The following is a 19408-nucleotide window of genomic DNA, read 5'->3' as shown; positions in this document are numbered from 1 at the left end:
CACTCCAGTAACTTACTGATTTTTCCATCCCGGGACTGAATCAAAGGTCTGGGTTAGAAGCCTAGCCCATCACAGGTGGTTGTATGACCCAACCAAGTCCCTGATCCTCCCTGCGCTTTCGGTAAAATGAAGGGGCTGCAGTAAGTCATCTCTAAAACTTGACTCCCCAGGTTTCAATTAAAGACAAATAGGCAGCCAGGCCCTGTTCTAGTTATTCTACTAGTCAAACAATTTCCATTAACCCAAGCAATAGAGAGGAAGATGCTTGAGAAAACAATTTGTACAAATGTTTTACTCTCTCATTTGGCTTCAGGAAGTGGCAGGCAACTCGAGTATGTTCATTTGTGGGAAGGACTGTGCAGGCAACCACGAAGGAGAACAATGGGTTGTGAAAGAGAAGAGCCCTTCCAACTCAGACCTTTCCTTTTCTTCCGAGGTCTTTTCAGCTTCACAAAAGGAGTCATATTTTCCATATAATTGCTAAACATGTTTGCTTATTAAATTATTCTTTAATTAGTTAATGATTTTAGCCATGCTTTGCTCTTTGGATATTCATTTTTGTGTAATAAAATAATTATAGATAATTAAACTATCTCAAGCCTTTTTCTTTCCCCCAGAAAACATGCTGGGTATCCAAAAATGACAAGTTGTAAATTAATCTGGAAAACAAAGCACAGCAGATGAATGATTTGGTTGGAATTAATTAGGCACTAATTATATACTGGAACTAGACGAAGAATAAGACTCATTATAAAGATAAAATGCTGTTCTGAAAAGATGCACAGTTACCAGCATCCTTACCTTCTGCAGCAATGGAGTTGTTCCTGATCCAAGTCAGGGCCTTCAAGCAATCTTCTTCGTCGTTGAGGGTGAAATGATTGCAGGGAACCGGGCCCGTGTACTGCTGCAGACCGCTGTTCAGAACTTCTCTGTTTGTCGGGTGTTGACTAATGTCGGCTCCTGTAGGGCGTGGGACCTGAGATACGTTACAGAGAGATGCTTATTTCAGTGGTAACAGGTGAAGCGCTCACAAGTAATGAGTTAATTCATTGATTGATTGATTAATTAATTAAAATAAACAGAGCAATACCCAGTACAGGTGTGCCTTTTGCTGTCTCAAGATATAATCAGGTCTTAATTAAAAAAAAAAACAAAAAACAAAACAAAAATGATCCTTGGAGCTCATTCTCAGAAGGAGCTGCCCTGGTCATCTGATGCCGCGTAACAAGTTATTCCAAGGCTCGGTAGTGCAAAACCCCCATTCAGTAGGCTCACAGATTCTGTAGGTCAGCCATGCGGCCAGGGAATGGTGGGGGACAGTTTGTCTGTTTAGCAACGTTGGAGGCCTCAGCTGGAAAGACCTAAAGGCTGGGGGTGGTGACCTGATGGCCGGGGGCTGGAATCACCTGGAGATAAACTCTCTCAATCCTTTTTCTTTCCCCAAGAAAACATGGTGGGTATTTAAAAAGATGACAAGTCATCACTCTATGTCTAGCACTTGGTGCTGGCTGTGATCCCAGCTGGGGTTGTCGGCCGGAACTCCACGTGGGGCCTCTCCCTGTGGCCTGAGCTTCCTCACAGCTGGGGGCCTGGGGGGTTGAGTTCCAGGGCACATGTCCTGGGAGAGGGTAGCAGTCCAGAGAGCTCCACATTCTTCTCTTCTCGGTCCTGGGAGCCCAGTAGGGCCTCTCTCGCCACGTTCAGTCACGGAGGTCTTCACAGAGGCCTGGCCAGGGTCAAGGGGAGGGAACCCAGGACCCGCTTGTTCCTGCAAGGGGGGCAGGGCCATGGAAGAGCATGTGGTACTGGATTTGATGTCGCTGTTTTTGGTAAAAACAATCTGCACTGAGGCAATTATATCAAGGGATTGAAATTCAAGCACATAGAGCGTCTACCCACAAAATGAGGGAAGTGGGCTACTACTTACTTGTGAAAATTATAGGATTATCTTTCACTTTGTCAAAGAAGTGCTCTCTCTCTCTCTCTCTCTCAACACTGAGCCCTCCCAGTACAGCTCCTGTTCCCTCGCTTTTGACACAGATGTGGGTGAAGACAGACGCTTTCCTCTGCTGTAGGAAACCCAATAACGGATGATGGCCAACTCTTGTCCTTGGTGTCCAGGATGCTGTGACAAGCGGGATGCCCAGGCCCTGGCCAGAGCGTTCAGCCGTGACTCCACTCCATCTGGGCATTGTCAGGGTAGAGTAGGGGTTCAGGGTGGCCAGATCTGATCGCTCAAGAAATGCCAGATACTTGGGTATTTTATATGGACTCCTGATTTGTTCATTACTTTGGTTCAATTAAAATCGAGCAAACAGACGCCATTGTAGAAGCCAAGTCAAACGGCACAGTGGGGCGGGTGTGCCCAGTGGGCCCCCGTGCTGCCCCTCCGAGGTTCATTTGGCGGCAGGTGGAGATTATGGGAGATAACGAGGCCGGAACCTAGGGCAAGACTCCCAGGCAGCTCGGCTGCTGTTAGAGGCCCCGCAGCAGCCGTCCTGCACATTTGTGGCGTGAGGCCTAAGGATGTGAGGCCAGACTCCTACAGCTACAAAGGGCAAAACATTCACTGGCAGCAGAGACTAACACGGGCTCTCGGGAGGCTCTTCCTCCCCGACAACCGTGGGCAATGCCTGCTGTGCTGGGGGATGTGAATGCTGGCTGGTGCCGGGAGACGTGGGGCTCCACTAAACCCCAGATGACATTTAGGAAACTTTCGGGTATATCCTTCCTCAAGAGAAGTATTAAAGCCTTGGCACATTGCTGTGATGTATTTAATTCAATTTCAGGCTGGACTAAAACAAAAAACAAAAAAAAACAGAATCTATTTTTAAAGCTGGATGTCCTTTCTCCACAAAGAGGCTGCAGTAAAATGATATTTAGTAAAAAGGAACAACCCAATAAGTAGTGGTCATTTACTACAACGAAAATTGTGGAGGAAAGCTCTTATTAGCAATATAATTTATTTAGCAATAGCACACTAAAATTTTGGCATTAGTATATTCATAGTTATCATAAAGCAGTCCACTGAGGGCTTTGGTGAATGGTTTAAAGTGCACAATACTGAATACTGTGCTTTGGAGGTTTGAAACTTTACCAGAACTACAACAAGCATTATAGTATAAGAGAAAATGAAATTGGGGTAACATTATACCAGTTTAGTAAATCATGCTTTAACAAGTCAGGAAAAATCCTTGGCAGGAAAAGGCAGGGCTGAAGAACAAACTGAGAGTCATTCAATTTATAAAACTTTCAATGACTTATCATTCCAAATAGTGGGTGTTCATATGAAAAAACAAGGAAAAGAGGGGGGGAAAGAAAGAAGGTCAAAAACGAGAATTAGTTTGCTACAGTCCTGAGAGGCAACTGCATTCTGATAATCTATATAATTCTTCCACACACTTAAATGGATGGAGTTGTTTTTGCACATTTTTAACTATAAAGAATTAGAGAAATTAAAGGGATAATATATTTTCATGTTCGCACGGTGGCATTTCACAAAATAGGTAAAACTGGAGCTAGAATTTTAAATCCCAAAGCTAATTAATTTGTCCACACAGAGTTTAGCAAAACTCAGTATATCAAGAAGGATCTATGGGGAAAAATCATATTATGTCATCAACAAAAGGAGGGAGTAGAGTTCAATTGGAGGGAGTAGAGTTCGACAGGAGGGAGTAGAGTTCAACAAGAGGCGTGGGCACATTTACTGAAGACGCACCATCAGCGCTGGCTCCCCAAAGCAGAGCTTCTCTACCACCACTGAACTGGCACTGACTCGTGATTGGAGAGAAGCAGACACTTCTCAACCATTCCAGATGATTTGGGATGGAGCATCACCTGCTGGTGGGAGCCCCTTGGCCACCCTGTTCTCCTCAGCAAGTTAACATGGCAGTAGGGGATGCTGGTGGCTTACCCAATATCCTGTCTCCCTTTCTTTCTTAGTAACAGACTCCTGGGACATATGCCCAGTTGGAACATTTCCCAACTCATGACCTGAGAGGTCAAGAGAGATAAGCAGGTGTCCTTCGGGGGCAGGGGGAGGGCAACACGAAAAGTCATTCTGCTCTAGTCTTTCCTCCTTCCTGCTTCTTGCACATGAAATGGCTGGAACCACAGCAGTCACCAGAAGGTGCTGAGGATGGAAGGCACATTCCAAAGATGGAAGAACAAAAGACAGAAGGGCCTGGGTTCTTGAGGACACCAGGAAGCCACCTTACCAGAACTGAGGTTGCTTTTCTCCAGATATATATATATCTGGAGGGCTTTCTCTAGTGTGGCAAGCGGGGGCCACTCTTCATCGTGGTGTGCAGGCCCCTCACTATTGCGGCCTCTCTTGTTGCGGAGCACAGGCTCCAGATGCGCAGGCTCAGTAGTTGTGGCTCACGGGCCCAGTTGCTCCGTGGCACGTGGGATCCTCCCAGACCAGGGCTCGAACCCGTGTCCCCTGCATCGGCAGGCAGATTCTCAACCACTGCACCACCAGGGAAGCCCCAGATAGTTTTAAAGAGAGGGAAAAAAAAACTTTAAAAAAAAACTGTTTATTTGACTGTAGCTATAAACGGTTAGTTCTAGAATTTGTGAGTTGTGAAGACTTTTAAAGCCATCCAGTGTAACCTCTGCAGCACATGGATGGGAGAGGGCAGGAGGGAAGGAGGAGGCACAGGGAAGGAGACAGGGAGAGAGGGAGGGAGGAGAGAGACAGGCAGCGGTGAAGAACTGGAGCCAGACCACCTGCGCTCAAACCTTAGCCCCTAGTCTGCCACCCTTGTGCGACCTTGGACAAGTTGTCTTGTCTGACTTTTAACCTCAGCCCCACTGCAGCTTGGTTCCCTCACCTGCGAAATGGGGGTGGGAGTGGCAGGGAGCTCAGGGTGTTACCACAAGGGTGACTTCAGGGAGCACTGGTGTGGTGCAAGGCCAGTGCTCGATCTAGGTCAGGTGCTCTGACCCCTCCTGCCGGCTGCCCGCTGTACCCGGGGGTTGGACAGTCCCTCTTGGCAGAGGCTCTGACCCTCAGGAGGTAGTTTCTTAGGATGGATGCGCGCTGTAGTCCCATGGCTTCTGATGTCTGTCGTTATCTGCTCCCCGGGCCACACTGAGTCGAATTCATTTCTACACGAACACTCTCAGCCATCGGACTCTTTGCCCCTCTGGCTAAACATCCGGGATGACCTCTTATCTCTGGAGGTGCTTCAGCTGGTTCCTTCCCTTACGTGTGACACCAAGAAAGGCACGTCATGCTGCAGGTGCACTTCTGTCCTGTGATACCCTCTGTGACACAACCACATTGTGCCATGTAACGGGCTCGTGACCTCCACGTCGTCGTCACGAATTTCACCCTTTGTCAGGATCAGTGCTCTTATTTCTCCAGCTGATTCTGCTTCGCCGGATATGACTATTGCTGCTGCTCATAACAGCTGTTTGAATTTGCTTGACATCTTTGGCTGGTGCCCCTGGAACTATCTTTTCACTCTTAAACTCTGAGTGTGGTTCGTTTTGTATTCCTCTTGTATTTCGACGTCCACGTAAAAACAGATCCTTGATCTTGTAATGGGGGCAATTTAAAACCATGACACTCGCTGTTACAACTGTTAGGTTGTTTTTCCTTATGCCATTCTGGTTCATACTTTCAAGTGTAAGCATCGTGGCTATTTTCTTTCTTTTCTTGCCTCTGGTTACATGAAGGATGTTTTCTTCCTTTTTATCTTCTCCGGTTTTTGGAAGGTGAATTTATTTAGGCTGCTCAAAAGCATTCTTTAACCTTATTTCCTCTAAATATAAGAGTCAAGAATGAAACATTGCCTTTGTGCTTCCCCATTTAAGACACTGCATCATCCTTGGCCACCTCTCTCCCTATTTTCAAGAACTCGGTTTTGTTTTGTTTGTTTTTCTTAAGAACTCGGTTTTGATTAGATTACTTTAGAGTAAGATTCATTATTGCCCATCTTGGATTTATTCTCAGATTTATAAAAATGATTTGGATTACCTTTTGTTTGTGGTGTTGCCATGTGTCCTTTTATACTACTGTGTCCAGTTCTTTTCTGTCTCCGTTATCCAGAGTGCGAATTAAAGACCACGGAAGATCTTCTTTCTCAGCCCTGGGCCATAAAGAACACATTTTGCCATCCTCCAATAGGATACACTTAGGCGAGCATGTGATGACTGAATTGCCCATTTTCTTCAAAATTCTGAGCAGCCAGTTTCATTTTCTTAAACCACTGAAGGCTGGAGAGGTAATTTTTTGCCTTATTTGCCTTGCCTTATTTTTGTTCTTTTTGAGGCAGGGTGGGGGGAGGTAATCTGCTATTTTTCTCTTGAAGTTTGTTCATTGTTTTCCCTATCGTTCTCATAGAACCAAAATTTCATCAGAATGTAACTAGCTGAGAAAATTCTTCCTTGATTTTGCCAAGAATGTGGTCAACTGGATGATGTTTTCAGGTAAGGAAAGTTTTCTTCTAGCATATCTTTATTGTCTCTATTCCATGTATTTGGGCCTCTTCTTTGGGAGAAGCACTGTCCAGGCATGGCCTCCACCTCTAGCATATCTTCTTGTCTCTGGCACCCAGTGTATCCCTTTGCCCTTTGCCTCCACCCTCCAGGGGAGTTTTGTGATTGGTCTCCAGCTGACTTCACCAACTTGTACAGAAGCAGGTCTGTCTCTTGATGGAGATATAACATCAATCCTTTCTTACTCCATCTCCCTTTTCATCTCACCCTGTGGCCTTCTCAGCTCAGCCTCTGCTCTTCGAATGTCTTTGGCTCCTGTGATGGAGGCCGTAATGAGGATGATGCACAGTGTCCTGGGGAGAGAGACAGAGACAGAGACAGAGAAGGAGGGGCAGAGAGAGACAGAGAGAGAGAGAGGGAGAGGATCCTTCTGGAATATTTTCAAAAATATGTCCTTGCTCTGATTTTTCTAGATGTTGTTCTCTTTTCTCTTATTCTGTTATCTTTTTGTTCCAGTTGTTTCTTGCTCTGCAACAAGCTCACACCAAAACTTAGTGGTTTAAACCACCATTTTATCACCTTTCATGACTTTGTGGCCAGAAGTTCGGGTAGAGCTTGGCTGGGCAATCCTTTTATTCCACATGTTATCGATAGAGGGCACTTGGTGACATTCAGTGTATGGATGGTCTGGTCTGGAGGGTCCATGATGGCTTCACTCATGTCTGAGGCCTTGGCAGGGATGGCTGAGAGCCTGGGCTTGGCTGGAACCCTCAACTGGAGAACCCATGTATGGCATTTCCAGCACGGCGGTCATAGGGTATCTGGAATCCTTATGTGGCAGCTCAGGGCTCCAGGAGCCACTGTTCCCACAGACAAAGAGAAGCTGCCTAGCCTTTGACTTGGACTTAAATTCGTGCCATGTCACTTCCTTCATAGTCTGCCGGTCAAGGCTGTCACAGATTCAAGGGGAGGAGATGTTGGCTCTGATGGGAGAAGCCTCAGGGAATCTGAAGTCTTGATTTAAAACGGACTCTTTTCTTTGGCCTCATGCTGTTATTTTCCCCTTTAATCTGCCCCAACACAGGGAGGTCTCTTCATGCTGGGCGCTGCCAAACGACAAGGGGTGGCACCTTGATGCATGCAGCTCTGTCCACCCTCTGCAGCAGGCTCTCGCCCGGGCCTGCACTGTCCCGATGCCACGTTCTTCTATCTCCCATCTGAGACATAACTCGCCTCCTTGGAGACCACATCCGTTGCTCACCCACACCAAGCTCACCAGAGCTCACACCCCACTTGCCCTCACCCGGCTGCATGCTCTCGCCCCGCCCCCCGCTGGCTTTCCCCGAGCGTCACCCCGTGGGAGTCCCAGCCACGGTTTTCTCATGGCCCACACCAACTCATCTGACTTCAGGCTGACACATTTTTATCCCTCCTCTCTCTGAGATGACCCACACCCAGGCGTGGGAGTGGGCATCTCTCCGTCTCTGCTCAATGCTCCATGAGCCAGCGAGGGGGCTCGGGGACCCTGGTTATAAGGTCTTGCAGATGGCTTTTCAGAACCGGCATGTGCTCACCAATAAAAATAATCAAATCCATCCGTGGGGTTGGGGAGGAGCTTAGAGGGTACGGGATGTGAGCTAGAAAAACCTTCATCGTCCAAAGCGGAAAGGTCATAGGGAATGTCGGAAGTTGACCGATCAAGGGGAAAACTTCTATAAACACATTGTAGCTCTGGGAGGTAACCAATGAAGAACAAACAACAGAAATGCCTCAGAATGGCTGACCCTGGCGAGAGGGCTTGGAAGTAGAGACCAGGGCCGCTCACACGCAGCCCTGCAGCACACTGTATCTTGTGCATGGATCTTCTGATTAAAAAAATAAGTGCTATAGATTTGGATATCAAAAATATTGCACAATATTTTAGACTGGTACATGCCATTTACAGGTCAGATTAGAGGTTAAGATTTGTAATTATATTTTATAACAGGTAGTCTTCTTGCTTATTTTCATCATTTTAACTTGTTAGTATTTTTTTAAATCACAAAATTGGGGCAAAACCGTGAGAGTGGCGGAGAAGGGAAATAGGGAAAGAAATTCGAGCCGGAAGCTCCTAGTGAATCCAGCTGCCTTTTTTATATCAGTCTACGTACTTTTAATCTTTATGTCCTTCTGGAAGAATTAAATTGAAACTCTCTTTATCACTTCATTTCGTGTTTCCCATTGTTAAAAGGGCAAGAGCTTAATGTACCACAGACTAAAGCCGCAGGGGCAGCTGGGCACACATGGGCAGACGCCTGAGTCTCTGGACAGCTGGCCGGGCCTTCCTGTCACATTTTCCCAAGTCCACGGTCGCAGGCAGCAGTTGGAACTCGGAGGGGTAGGTGAGGGGGGACACAGGGGTGCTTGGTGGTTTCTTTTGGTTTCACGTTTGAAAAAGAGGAGTACTTAAGTAACCAGTTTATTTTTCTCCTTTATCCAGAAAAAAAAAAAAATTCTTTCCTACACTTTGAGAATTGGATTGCTTTAAAAGAAGAAGAAGGAGAAGGAGAAGAGGAAGAAGGGGAGGAGGAAGGGGAAGAAAGAAAAGAAAAGAAATCACTCAGACGATGATCCAAGCTGGGTCCTCAGGTGGTCCCCTCACTAGCGGCCTTGGCCTTACCCAGAAACGTGTTAGAACCGAGGTATCTCAGCCAGAGCCCCCCCACCCCCCACCCCCTGCTCAGCATCTACATTTTAACGAGATGCACAGGGGATGTGTGTGCACACATGTGTGTGCATGTGTGTGCACATGGCAGTTTAAGAAGTGCTGCTCTAAGGTACAGATGAGGTTCTAGGTCGAGAAAGTTCAAGTCTGTGTTTCTCCACCTTAGCTTAGAATCACCTGGGAGCTTCAAAAAAATACTGATGACTGGACCCCACTCATCCCCAGAATAATTAAAACAGAGCCTCTGGGGGCAGGGCTCTGGCCTGGGTTTATTTCAAAAGTGCCCCAGGTGCTCTCAGTGGGTAGCCCAGGCTCAGCACTGGAAGTCAGTGATGTGTGCAGTTGCTGGGCTGTCTATCCCCACCAGGCCGGCCACCCGTGGCTCATCTGTGGGAAGCAGGCCTGAGCACATCCCCAAGGTGGCCTAGGACAGGAGCAGAAAAACATGACCAGTGCCTGGGGTGGAGAGTGGATAACTCCCTACAAACCCAACTTGGAGGCCTATCCAGTCCCTGAGAGAAAATGTAATGAAAGGACTCCATCATCAAAATCTCTTTTCATCAAAGAGATGCCCTATTTCTGTGGCATTTCTGCATGAAATGCTCCAGCGTTGCAAAGCAAGAATGTTCAAATTCGCTTCTGTCGGACGTTGAATAGGTAACATCCTGCAACTCTTCCCTGGAATGTGGCTTGAGAATTTAATCGAGTTGGAAAGCACGGTCACCAGGTAAGCAACCAGCCACACTTCCTAGCTTTGTAACCGAGAGACAAAATAAAATAAGGCCGACAGAAGGTGCGCATGTTTGAAATACTTTCTCGCAAGCCCATCACCACCGCCAAATGTTAGCCTCTTGAAGCATAAATTAATTTTCCACAGACGCACGCCGGGCTGCGTCTGGATTCTGCTCTGGTGAGCAGTACGTGTTAGACTTTTGGACAACAGCTTCCAGGATGACATTTCTCCAACTTGCTGTGATTCTTATCCTTGAGCAGAATGTTTTTCTTGGAATGGGTTTCCAGGAGCGTTTTGGACCCAGTTCCGGTCACATGTGCAGGTGGGAGGCACGCTCTTGACCCTGAGACGTGGGCCTGGTCAGCGTGTGACCCCTGCCATCCCCGAGGGCTCACCTGGTACTGCTGCCCAGTGCAGAGCACAAGGTGGTCGTAGAGCACGACTTCTTCTCTGGAAACAATGACCTGCTTAGCTGCTCGGTCTATGGCCGTCATTTTGCCAACCACCACGTTGACCCAGGAGCACAGCGACATCAACGCGTGATCTCTGTCATTATAACAGTGGCTGCGGAGAGAGAGGCTCCATCAGCGACATTTGAGCAGCTGACAGCGGGCATTAATTAGACATCTGCTGAGCTGGTTCAAGTCCCCTGGCTGGCTGAGCCTGTGCTCTTGCTGGGAGTTTACCGGGACCCGGGCTAGCCAGGAGATTTGTCCTTATGAGACACTTAGTCGCAAATTGACATCTTCCCATTAAAGCTAAATTGTTCTGCCTGGGGTAGACCAGTCCACAACAGGGAGGGTGTGTGTGTGTGTGTGTGTGTGCGTGCGTGTAATCATTCACATATACTCTTGCTTCCATTTCAAGAGTATATATGTAAATGTACCTTAGCGGTTGATCTGTCATATTGACAACTGTCATATTGACCACAGACTCGGAGCAAATGAGGATGAAGAAAGTGACATCTGAGGATTCCCACAGGCAGGGGTCAAGGTCCAGCATATTGAGAACCCTGTCTATTTGCTAGGGCTTTTCAATAAATGATTCATTCTTAGAATTAGTGTATGGATTCATGCCAAAACAACAAAACACATTTTATTTAGAGAAAGTGTCCATTAGGGAATTATGTTTGCATCCAGTACAATTCCTGGGGACTCTGGGGGGGGGGGGTCACTTCTCAGGGTAAAGGTGATTTACGGGGACCGCTGCTTCCATAAGAGCAGGCCCAGGGTAGACGGGTTTTGTTCTCTGGGTTCTATTCGAGGGTGAACACAATACTGTAATGGGAGAAAAGTGGGTTTCCTGTGGCTTTGGGTTTATTTAGAGTTCTGTGAGGGTTGTTTCCAGAATTTTCTGGAAGGTTTGACCTCATGTACATGACATTTTAATAACCCTGTTCTGAAGACGCAGAGTGTAGGGCAGCAGAACGTGAGAGTCTGTTTAAATCTAGGCTTCCCCGTGCCAGGGTCTGTGTCCCTGCTCTGTCGCCAATGCAAATGGACCCTGGGGACTCTGCATCCCTTTTTAGAACTTCAGTTTCCTCACCTCTCAGCAGGAGATAACGACCCCTCCTCACATGCCTCGAGCATTGCAAGGGATGGACCCAAGAATGTAAGAGATGCTGTCTGTCAAGTGGGATGCATATGTGAAGGGTATTATTCCAAATAGTATTAATGGTACACAATCCTGTTTACTCTCTTTGGAGGCAAACAGGATTCTGAAGTGGTAATGGGAGAACACTTTTTCTTTTTGATCCACGCATGAGTCTGCTCTCACCACACAAAAAGAATCCTGGTAATGGATGCACATTAGACCCTGTTATAGGGCCTGTGAAAGAGAACGGAGTCTGGGCTTTGTATCTCTCCACACAATGACACTTAAAAACAAGAAAATTTCTTCTTAATAAGAAAAGAAAATCGGGGGCTGGTCTGCCACAGGAAAATAACAGATAGTGAGACGAAATTCTCTAATAAAAAGCCATTTTGGTAGCTTTACAGGAAAACAGGAGGCTTCACTGATTTCATACATCTGTGAGAGACCCACAAGGGATTGTTCTTACTTGGGATGTGATCCATTCCTAACAGAAGCAGTACTGTCAGCCGTCCAAGATGAGGAAAAATTAAATATAGTTAATGCACAGAGATTCGTCATATGAGGATTTGCTCGAAGATGAAAGTTCTCAGGGGAAATTTGGGGAAGGCTAAGACAATGTTATTTCTAATGACAGTAGGCCAGCGGTGTTGGTAATTTCAGAATGCATACTTCAGAGATAAAATCTGAAGCTCTGTCCCGTGGGAACTGGCCCTCGGGAGCGCTGGGGTTGTAGGGACCTTAGGAAGCACTGAAAAATGTGGGGTGCTTGCTTTTACAGCCTGTGACCACATGGAATGACATTTCTCAGTTTCGAAACTGAGAAATTTACACTGCGTGTAGCTGATGCCTATCTGTTTCGGATATTAGAATACATTCTGGACCTTCTTTAATTTACCCATGAGGCAGTGAGACTAGATATTGGAGACTGTAAATGATATTTCTCCAAAATTATTTCCTAAGCAGAGTTAATGAGCATTAAGATTCCCACAGGGCAGGGACCATCTCCAGGCTCGAGGACAAGAGAAATATCTCCACTAGAGTCCTCTGGAAGAGAGAGAAGGAACCAAAGAAGGTAGGTCAATGAAACTTTGTGTTTCCCAAGTGACCTTGACTCTGACGCAAAAATAATGTGGAAGCTTGTCTTCACAGAACATTCTGGAGATAGGGAATAAGGAGGAGAAAAAAAGTAGAAATGCAGGATGGGGGAATTGCTGGAACAGGACATATGTGGAGAGTGGCCAGCTTGCTCAAAGTTGCAGTGACCCCAAATCTAGTGATGGGAAGACTTAGCCTAAAGTTCCAGGTACAAAATTAAGAGCAAACTCCAGAGGAATAAACGTAAGTGTGGTGAGGACCTGCATTTCATGCAATCAGAACCCTGCAGGACCGGAAAGAACCTCAGAGGTTTCCAGCAAGGGTTTATCGTGACGCTCCCAGAAGAAGGAGCATCATAATTAACCTTCAGTTATTCAGAGCTGATTGTCCAATTAGTGGATTTCTCCCACTGCCGGTTCCTCCTCTCCTCCCTCCGCCCTCCTTTCTGCTGCATCCCGGGCACATCATTAGCACGTCCACCAGAGGCTGGACAGGGCGGGGTTTGGGCAGGGGAGGTGGGGAGACAAAACACGGCTTTTCAAAAACTAGTAACAGCAATAATAAATCAAAACACTGGTTATAGAAAAGTTCAGAATTTGTATTTGCCGTGAGGAATTTGAATCATTAAATTTTTGGATATTGATGCACCTGTTCTTTCTAAACCCCATGACCAGACATAATTTCCTGTATTGGGGTCTGAGGAACATTTGAAAGGCAACATCTTGTTGATGTTTCAATTTGTGGTTTCTAAGAGGATGACATGCAGGTACCCATCCAGAGACATCTTATATGGCTGTGTTATTTAGTCCCTGTCTACACCCTGATGGAGAGGACTTCTTCAGGTACTTTCGGAGGTAACTGTCATCTATCTGACATTATTTACTGAGCACCTGCTAAGTGCCAAGCACTGTCCCAGATGCTGGGAACCCATCAGTGAACAAAAGGCAAAAAATTCCTGCCCTTGTGGAGTTTACATCATAGTTGAAGGATTCAGAATAAACAATTTTAAAAGGCAAATTGTATAATATTTACAAGGATTTCAGTAGCAAGAAAGAGAGCAGAGAAGGAGGATAGAGTGTGTTGGAGAGTTTGCTGCAGACGACTGGATGGTCAGAGTAGGTCTCATGGAAAAGCTGACATTTCAGCAAAGACCTGAAGAGAGAAAAGCAAAGACCCCCAAGGTGAGGACTTGCCTGTTGTGTTCGAGGGACATCAAGTAGGCCGGTGTGGTGACAGCAGAGAGAACAAGGGCAAAAACAGTAAAAGAGGGGGTCGGAGGAGCCAGCAGAACAGGGGCAGATTTCAGATCGGAGCATCTGGAAATTTCTGTGACTACAGAATCCTTCTGCAGCTGGGCTGTCTGATAGGGCTGCGAGCCACATGTGGCTAGCCTCCCGCTTCAAATGTGGCTCATGTAATCAACGAGCTGAATTTTAATCCCGTTTAACTGTAATTAGTTGAAATTTAAGCAGCCACATGTGGCTCACTGCCGTCACACTGGACAGAGCAGCTCCAGGCTGCTCGGGAGTTGATGGGATCTGATTCACGTTTCTGCAGCCTTGCTCTGGCTACTGGGTTGGGAGTGTGGAGGGGGAAGGACAGAGGCAGAGACCCCAGGTGACCATGCACCCAGCCACACACAGGTCCCCACAGAATCAGGCCAGCAGAGCATCACTTGCTAGCCTGTCTCTCCTGGAACACACCTGACCTGGACTGACAGAACCTTTGCCAGGCCGACTGAATGAAATTCCTCATGAGACATTTAGCAGGAACACCAGCATTTCCTGGGAATTATGTCATTTGGAAAGAAGGGAAAGTGAGGGAAGGGGGTGTACGTGGGCTGATCCTCCATGCTCAGCCAGAACTTGGTGTTAGGCTAATTTTAACCAAAAACTCCAGCAAGGCTGGCTTATCATACACATTTCCAGTCAAAACCCCCAAAGCTCAGAGAGATGAAATCCCCTTTGTGGTGGCAGCAGGATCTGAATTCATCGACCTGGCTCAAAACCCACGTCTTGGGGCTTCCCTGGTGGCACAGTGGTTGAGAATCTGCCTGCCGTTGCAGGGGACACGGGTTTGAGCCCTGGTCTGGGAAGATCCCACATGCCGCGGAGCAACTAGGCCCGTGAGCCACAACTACTGAGCCTGCGCGTCTGGAGCCTGTGCTCCGCAACAAGAGAGGCCGCGATAGTGAGAGGCCTGCGCACCGCGATGAAGAGTGGCCCCCCCTCGCTGCAACCGGAGAAAGCCCTCGCACAGAAACGAAGACCCAACACAGCCAAAAATAAATAAATAAATAAATAAATAAATAAATAAATAAATAAATAAATAAATAAATAAATAAATTTTTTTAAAAAAAAGAAAAAACCACATGTTTTTGATTGCACCCTAATGATGTCCTTCCCCAAACCTCAAAGTTTATAGTCTGATCAAAGTATTAGGTCAAAATGAGCCTAGTTTTGCTGGCAAGGAGACTGCCATTTCTCTCACCGTTTGAAGGCAAAGTCAGCCTTTTTCACAGAGGAAAGAGGGTCCTTCGTGTGGATCTAAAATGAAACGCCCCCGAGAGAGAACAATTTCCTCCCTCCTTGTTGGAAAAATTGGGACATTGTTTCTAGAGGCAGGGAGCCTAATCATTCTTGTACTCATGCTTTGCTACAGGAAATTAAAATGAATGGAAGCTGTGTGACAATGAAGTGGCATTTTCTAGAAGGGGTGTTGTCAAAGACTGATTCTACTGGGACAGAAACAGTGACAGGCTCAGAGGACTCAGAAGGCCTCTGCCTCATCAGCCCTGATGACAAAGGGCCAGGTGGGCCTGAGACCCTCACCCCACGGAGGTGCCCAGACTTTAGCTCCCTCTGGCAAGTTGCCTGGTCTGATGCAAATATAGTCACCAAGCTCCCATGCCCTGGAGTGTCACTCAGAACCCAAAAGCAGGTGGTGTCTGGGTCACAGACCCGTCCCAGTTGTTTGGAACAGGGCCGGCATCCTCCCAGACCTGCTATTCACTCTTAACTTGCATTTGTATCTCTTAAGGAATCTCTGAACTCAGGAGAAAAGGCTGCCACTTCCTTTTTCTACCATTTAGCAGAAAAAGGACTGCACACAAATTAGGACATTCAGCCTTCAGAATGAAAAAGCAGGGGAGGGATAAATTAGGAGACTGGGATTAACATACACACACTACTATATATTAAATAGATAATCAACAAGGACCTACTATATAGGACTGGGAACTCTACTCAATATTCTGTAATAACCTATATGGGAAAAGAATCTGAAAAAGAGGAGATATATGTATATGTATAACTGAGTCAGTTTGCTGTACACCTGACACTAACACAACATTGTAAATCAACTATAATCCAATATAAAATAAAATAAAAAAAAAAAGAAAATAGAATACATACTCGCTTGCTAAAAACTTCCTTTGTTCAGTGCCCAGAAGGTTTTTTCCTGGGAGTCCGTGGGTTGAAATCAGGGTGAGATTACTGAACTTCAGGTGAGAGCTAAGGAGAAAGAAAAAAAAAAAAAAAAAGAGGTAAAGCACAATTCAGTGAAAGTTTATTACAATTCAATTTAACCTTATTTCACGTGTCTTCCAATTGTTGAGTCTTTCTTTGAACGCAGCAACTCTTTTTGCACAAACCTTCCAAGAGAACCGACCATTTAAATGAAAGAAGCGAGAGGGTGCCGGAGCAGCTGATGGCAGAAACTTCCAAAAGCTGTGACCTTGTGAAGGCAGGTGCCATTTAACTTTCTAAAATTTGCTTCTCAGAGTAAAACAAAATAAAGCCCCAAACGGGGAGGAAGCGGGTAAATTTAGTATAAGTCAACGCCAAGTTTGAGTTTCAGACGCCTTCTGAGAGGTGGCCTGGAATTCTAACCACCACGGTGAAACTTGCTGAGTGCTTACACTCCAGTGCTCTGCAAGGCCCTCATTGAGTCCTGGAAGCAGTACGATGAGGTCAGTACTATTATTACCCCGATGTTATTATGCGGAACAGAGGCAAAGTGATTTGCCTAAGACCGTGCAGCCAGGTAATCTGGAGGCTGGGTGTGAACCCAGGCCATCTGGCTTTAGCATCTCCTCATCTAACCTTGGCCTTCACTGCCCTGTAGACCCCAAACTGTGGACAGGGATGCAAAGCTCATCTAATTCCCATAGTCAACATTAGCTTTATGACTTTCAGATATATGTAACTACTCAGATCAGGAGAGCACAGCATCACAGAGGAGAGAATTCTAGAAGATTCCTTTCAAGAGCAAAGCTGCCTCATATTTATTTGCATCAGGCTTTCCAGGGCCCGAGGCATGATTATGGGTGTCGTCATAGAGATTAATCTTCAGGACAATTTCTGCCGGGGTGGTGGCAGGGGGGCGGTGCAGGTTTGTATTCTCTGTATTTCAGACAGAAGAAAATCGAGGTTGGAAACAGTAGGTAATTTGTTCACGGTCACAATGCTAAGAAGCAGCAGGGCCGGAAATGAAAGCCACATCTTCTGACCCCAAGTAGTGCCCTCTGCACTCACCCAGGCGGCCCAGGGACCAGTCCCCCAGGTATAGTAGGCAGCACGCCCAGCACACTAAGCGGACGCTCCTCAGCGCTCCTGCCGTGTCTCCCTGAAATAGTTAAGATACTCCTGCTGCAGATCTGCCTTCCAGCTACAGTCAGCAACGTCTTATGGGTGGGCTGATCTCTTGGCTTCAGCAGGATGAGAAAAACATTTTTTTTTTCTAAAAATCTCTTCTTGGTTCACCCCTCCCCTTAGACCAACCAAATGCAGAAAAAGAAACCTTCTCCAAGTTAGAGGAAAACACCTGCCCTCTTTTCCCAGGAGAAAACTGGAAAATTTCCAAACGTGGAAATGCTATCAATTTGCGGACAATCCGTTAAGTACCATTAAAAGCAGGAGACTTCTGGGGATGGCACGGCAGGCAATGGAAGAAACTCAACTGCACCTGACATTTAAAAATAGCTAAATATTAGGAAGGGTTTTGCTTTAAAGTCTCTAAGGATGTGTGTCATTTAAGAATGAATATTCTTATTTGATACAAAGAAAAGCAAGCACATTTTATCCCCTAATAATAAGAATAAAATTTTGAATACGTTCAAATAACATAAAGGTCACAATTAACCGCGACTACTTATGGCTGCAGTCTGCAAACACACCAATTACCATTTAACAGAAAATGCAAATAATAATACGTGTTTATACTTACACGCGGTCAAAATTTATTTGGGCTTTGGAGCCTATGTGGCTAAAATGTGGTTTATGTTGTACTAATAATACAATTATATGCAGGCTTCTTTTACGTCTCTATGTGAATAAGTGGATTAGTAATTATCCAGCGGTATTTTTTACTAAAGAAACAATCTCTTTGGCACTGAACAGTTTGAACTATCTAACAACGTGGATCACTTGTAAAATGACTTGTAAATCGCCGAATTACCACACTGTATTACCCTGAATTATGCTATTGTACAATTAAAGATTTCGCCAAAAGATTGGGGGAGGGGCCTTTTCTTACTTTTTATCTATTAAGGAACCAGCTTCCCACCCTTCTTCTCTAGCCTTAGCCAAATTCCTTTTGCGTTCTTCATTGTGGCTGTTCTGGTTCTATATCCAATCTTCAAGGTCCCTACTTCACCCTTTCTTGTTCTCCCTACTATCCCCCTTTCTCATTCTCAAGTGAGAACATCTCCCACGTCATAAGGAAAACAGAAACTAGTCCCCTGGCAAGACCCCTCCCTCCATTTCCCTTCTTGCCACCTCCAGATACAGCTACAAGAGCCATCTTCCATTCCCCCCATTCAGAAGGGAGGAGTGTCCCATTAACCCTGTCTCCTCTTCAAGTTCCTCTCCTTTCTCTCCCTCTCCCTATCCCAGCAAGTTTCTCTTACAACTGCACTTAAGAAACATGGAAGTGACCTGTCTAGTGCTGACAGGTGGAGCCATGCTGTCAGCAGGCCCTGCTTCTCCACTTCTCAATGTGTGCCTTCCATTCGCAAGGTCACCTCAGGTCCAAGGTGGCTCTTGGAGCTCCAGCCATCACACCCCACATCCACATTACAGGCAGAAGGGAGGAGGAATGGGTAGAAAAGGATGCCCATTAAAGAGCTTCCCTGAATGTCTCACATGACATTTCTGTTGACGTGGGAGAACTTAGTGACATGGCCATATATAGCAGCAAGGGAGGCTGAGAAATGTGGCTTTTCAAAGAGAAACACAATGGGTTTTCCAAGAACCACACTGCCCAGGGTTCTGTTGTCAAGGACAAAGTACAGAATAAACACTGGAAAGGAACTAGAAATCTCTGTGTATTGACTCCTAAAGGAAAGGTGGGGGGGTGATGAGGGAAGATGCTTGTATCAGTCAGGGTCTGAGCAGGAAGTAGACAGCCGACTCCACAGTGTTTGACTGAGTGAAGGCAGAGGTGTGGGCAGGGTTCTGGGGCTCATCCAGGGACAAGCAATGGTGGGTGGGGTGCCACTGCTGGTGGGAATCCTGAGGAACAAGGGCTGGAGGACATGTGGACAGCTGGGACCATGCAGGAGGCCACACCCAGGAGCTACTGCCATAGAACACGTGGTCTGAGACAGCACTGTCTTAAGGTTCTCTTTGAAGACCGCTTTCCTCGCCATCTCCTCCTCCATGCCCCATCTATCCTTTGCCAAACTTCCCAGTCTCCATGCCCAGCTCCCTGGGTGATGTGATTGACACCACAACTTCATCTTACATCTTTACATTATAGTTTTCTTCTGAGCTAGAAACCTAATTTCCAGATGCCCATCAGTCCTAATGTGGCCCCTCCACAGGTATCCCAAATTC

At 46.3% G+C, this 19408-nt stretch overlaps 1 protein-coding gene across 1 annotated transcript in view; it reads right to left on the bottom strand.

Annotated features, from left to right (window-relative positions):
* The window catches only part of CFAP61 (cilia and flagella associated protein 61), a gene marked incomplete at both ends in the record, with an annotated part of 251678 nt that overhangs the window by 67905 nt on the left and 164365 nt on the right, over positions 1-19408 (bottom strand). The window contains 3 exons of the mRNA XM_082857551.1: positions 802-976; positions 10280-10448; positions 15986-16084. Coding sequence (XP_082713677.1) covers positions 802-976; positions 10280-10448; positions 15986-16084 — 443 coding nt within the window. The remainder of the gene's footprint in view (positions 1-801; positions 977-10279; positions 10449-15985; positions 16085-19408) is intronic.

The sequence above is a fragment of the Leucopleurus acutus genome (genome assembly GCF_964270905.1).
Source record: "Leucopleurus acutus genome assembly, chromosome: 16".
NCBI classification, from domain to species: Eukaryota; Metazoa; Chordata; class Mammalia; order Artiodactyla; family Delphinidae; genus Leucopleurus; species Leucopleurus acutus.
Note: the sequence above shows the minus strand (reverse complement) of the source record. Positions and strands in the feature narration are given on the sequence as shown.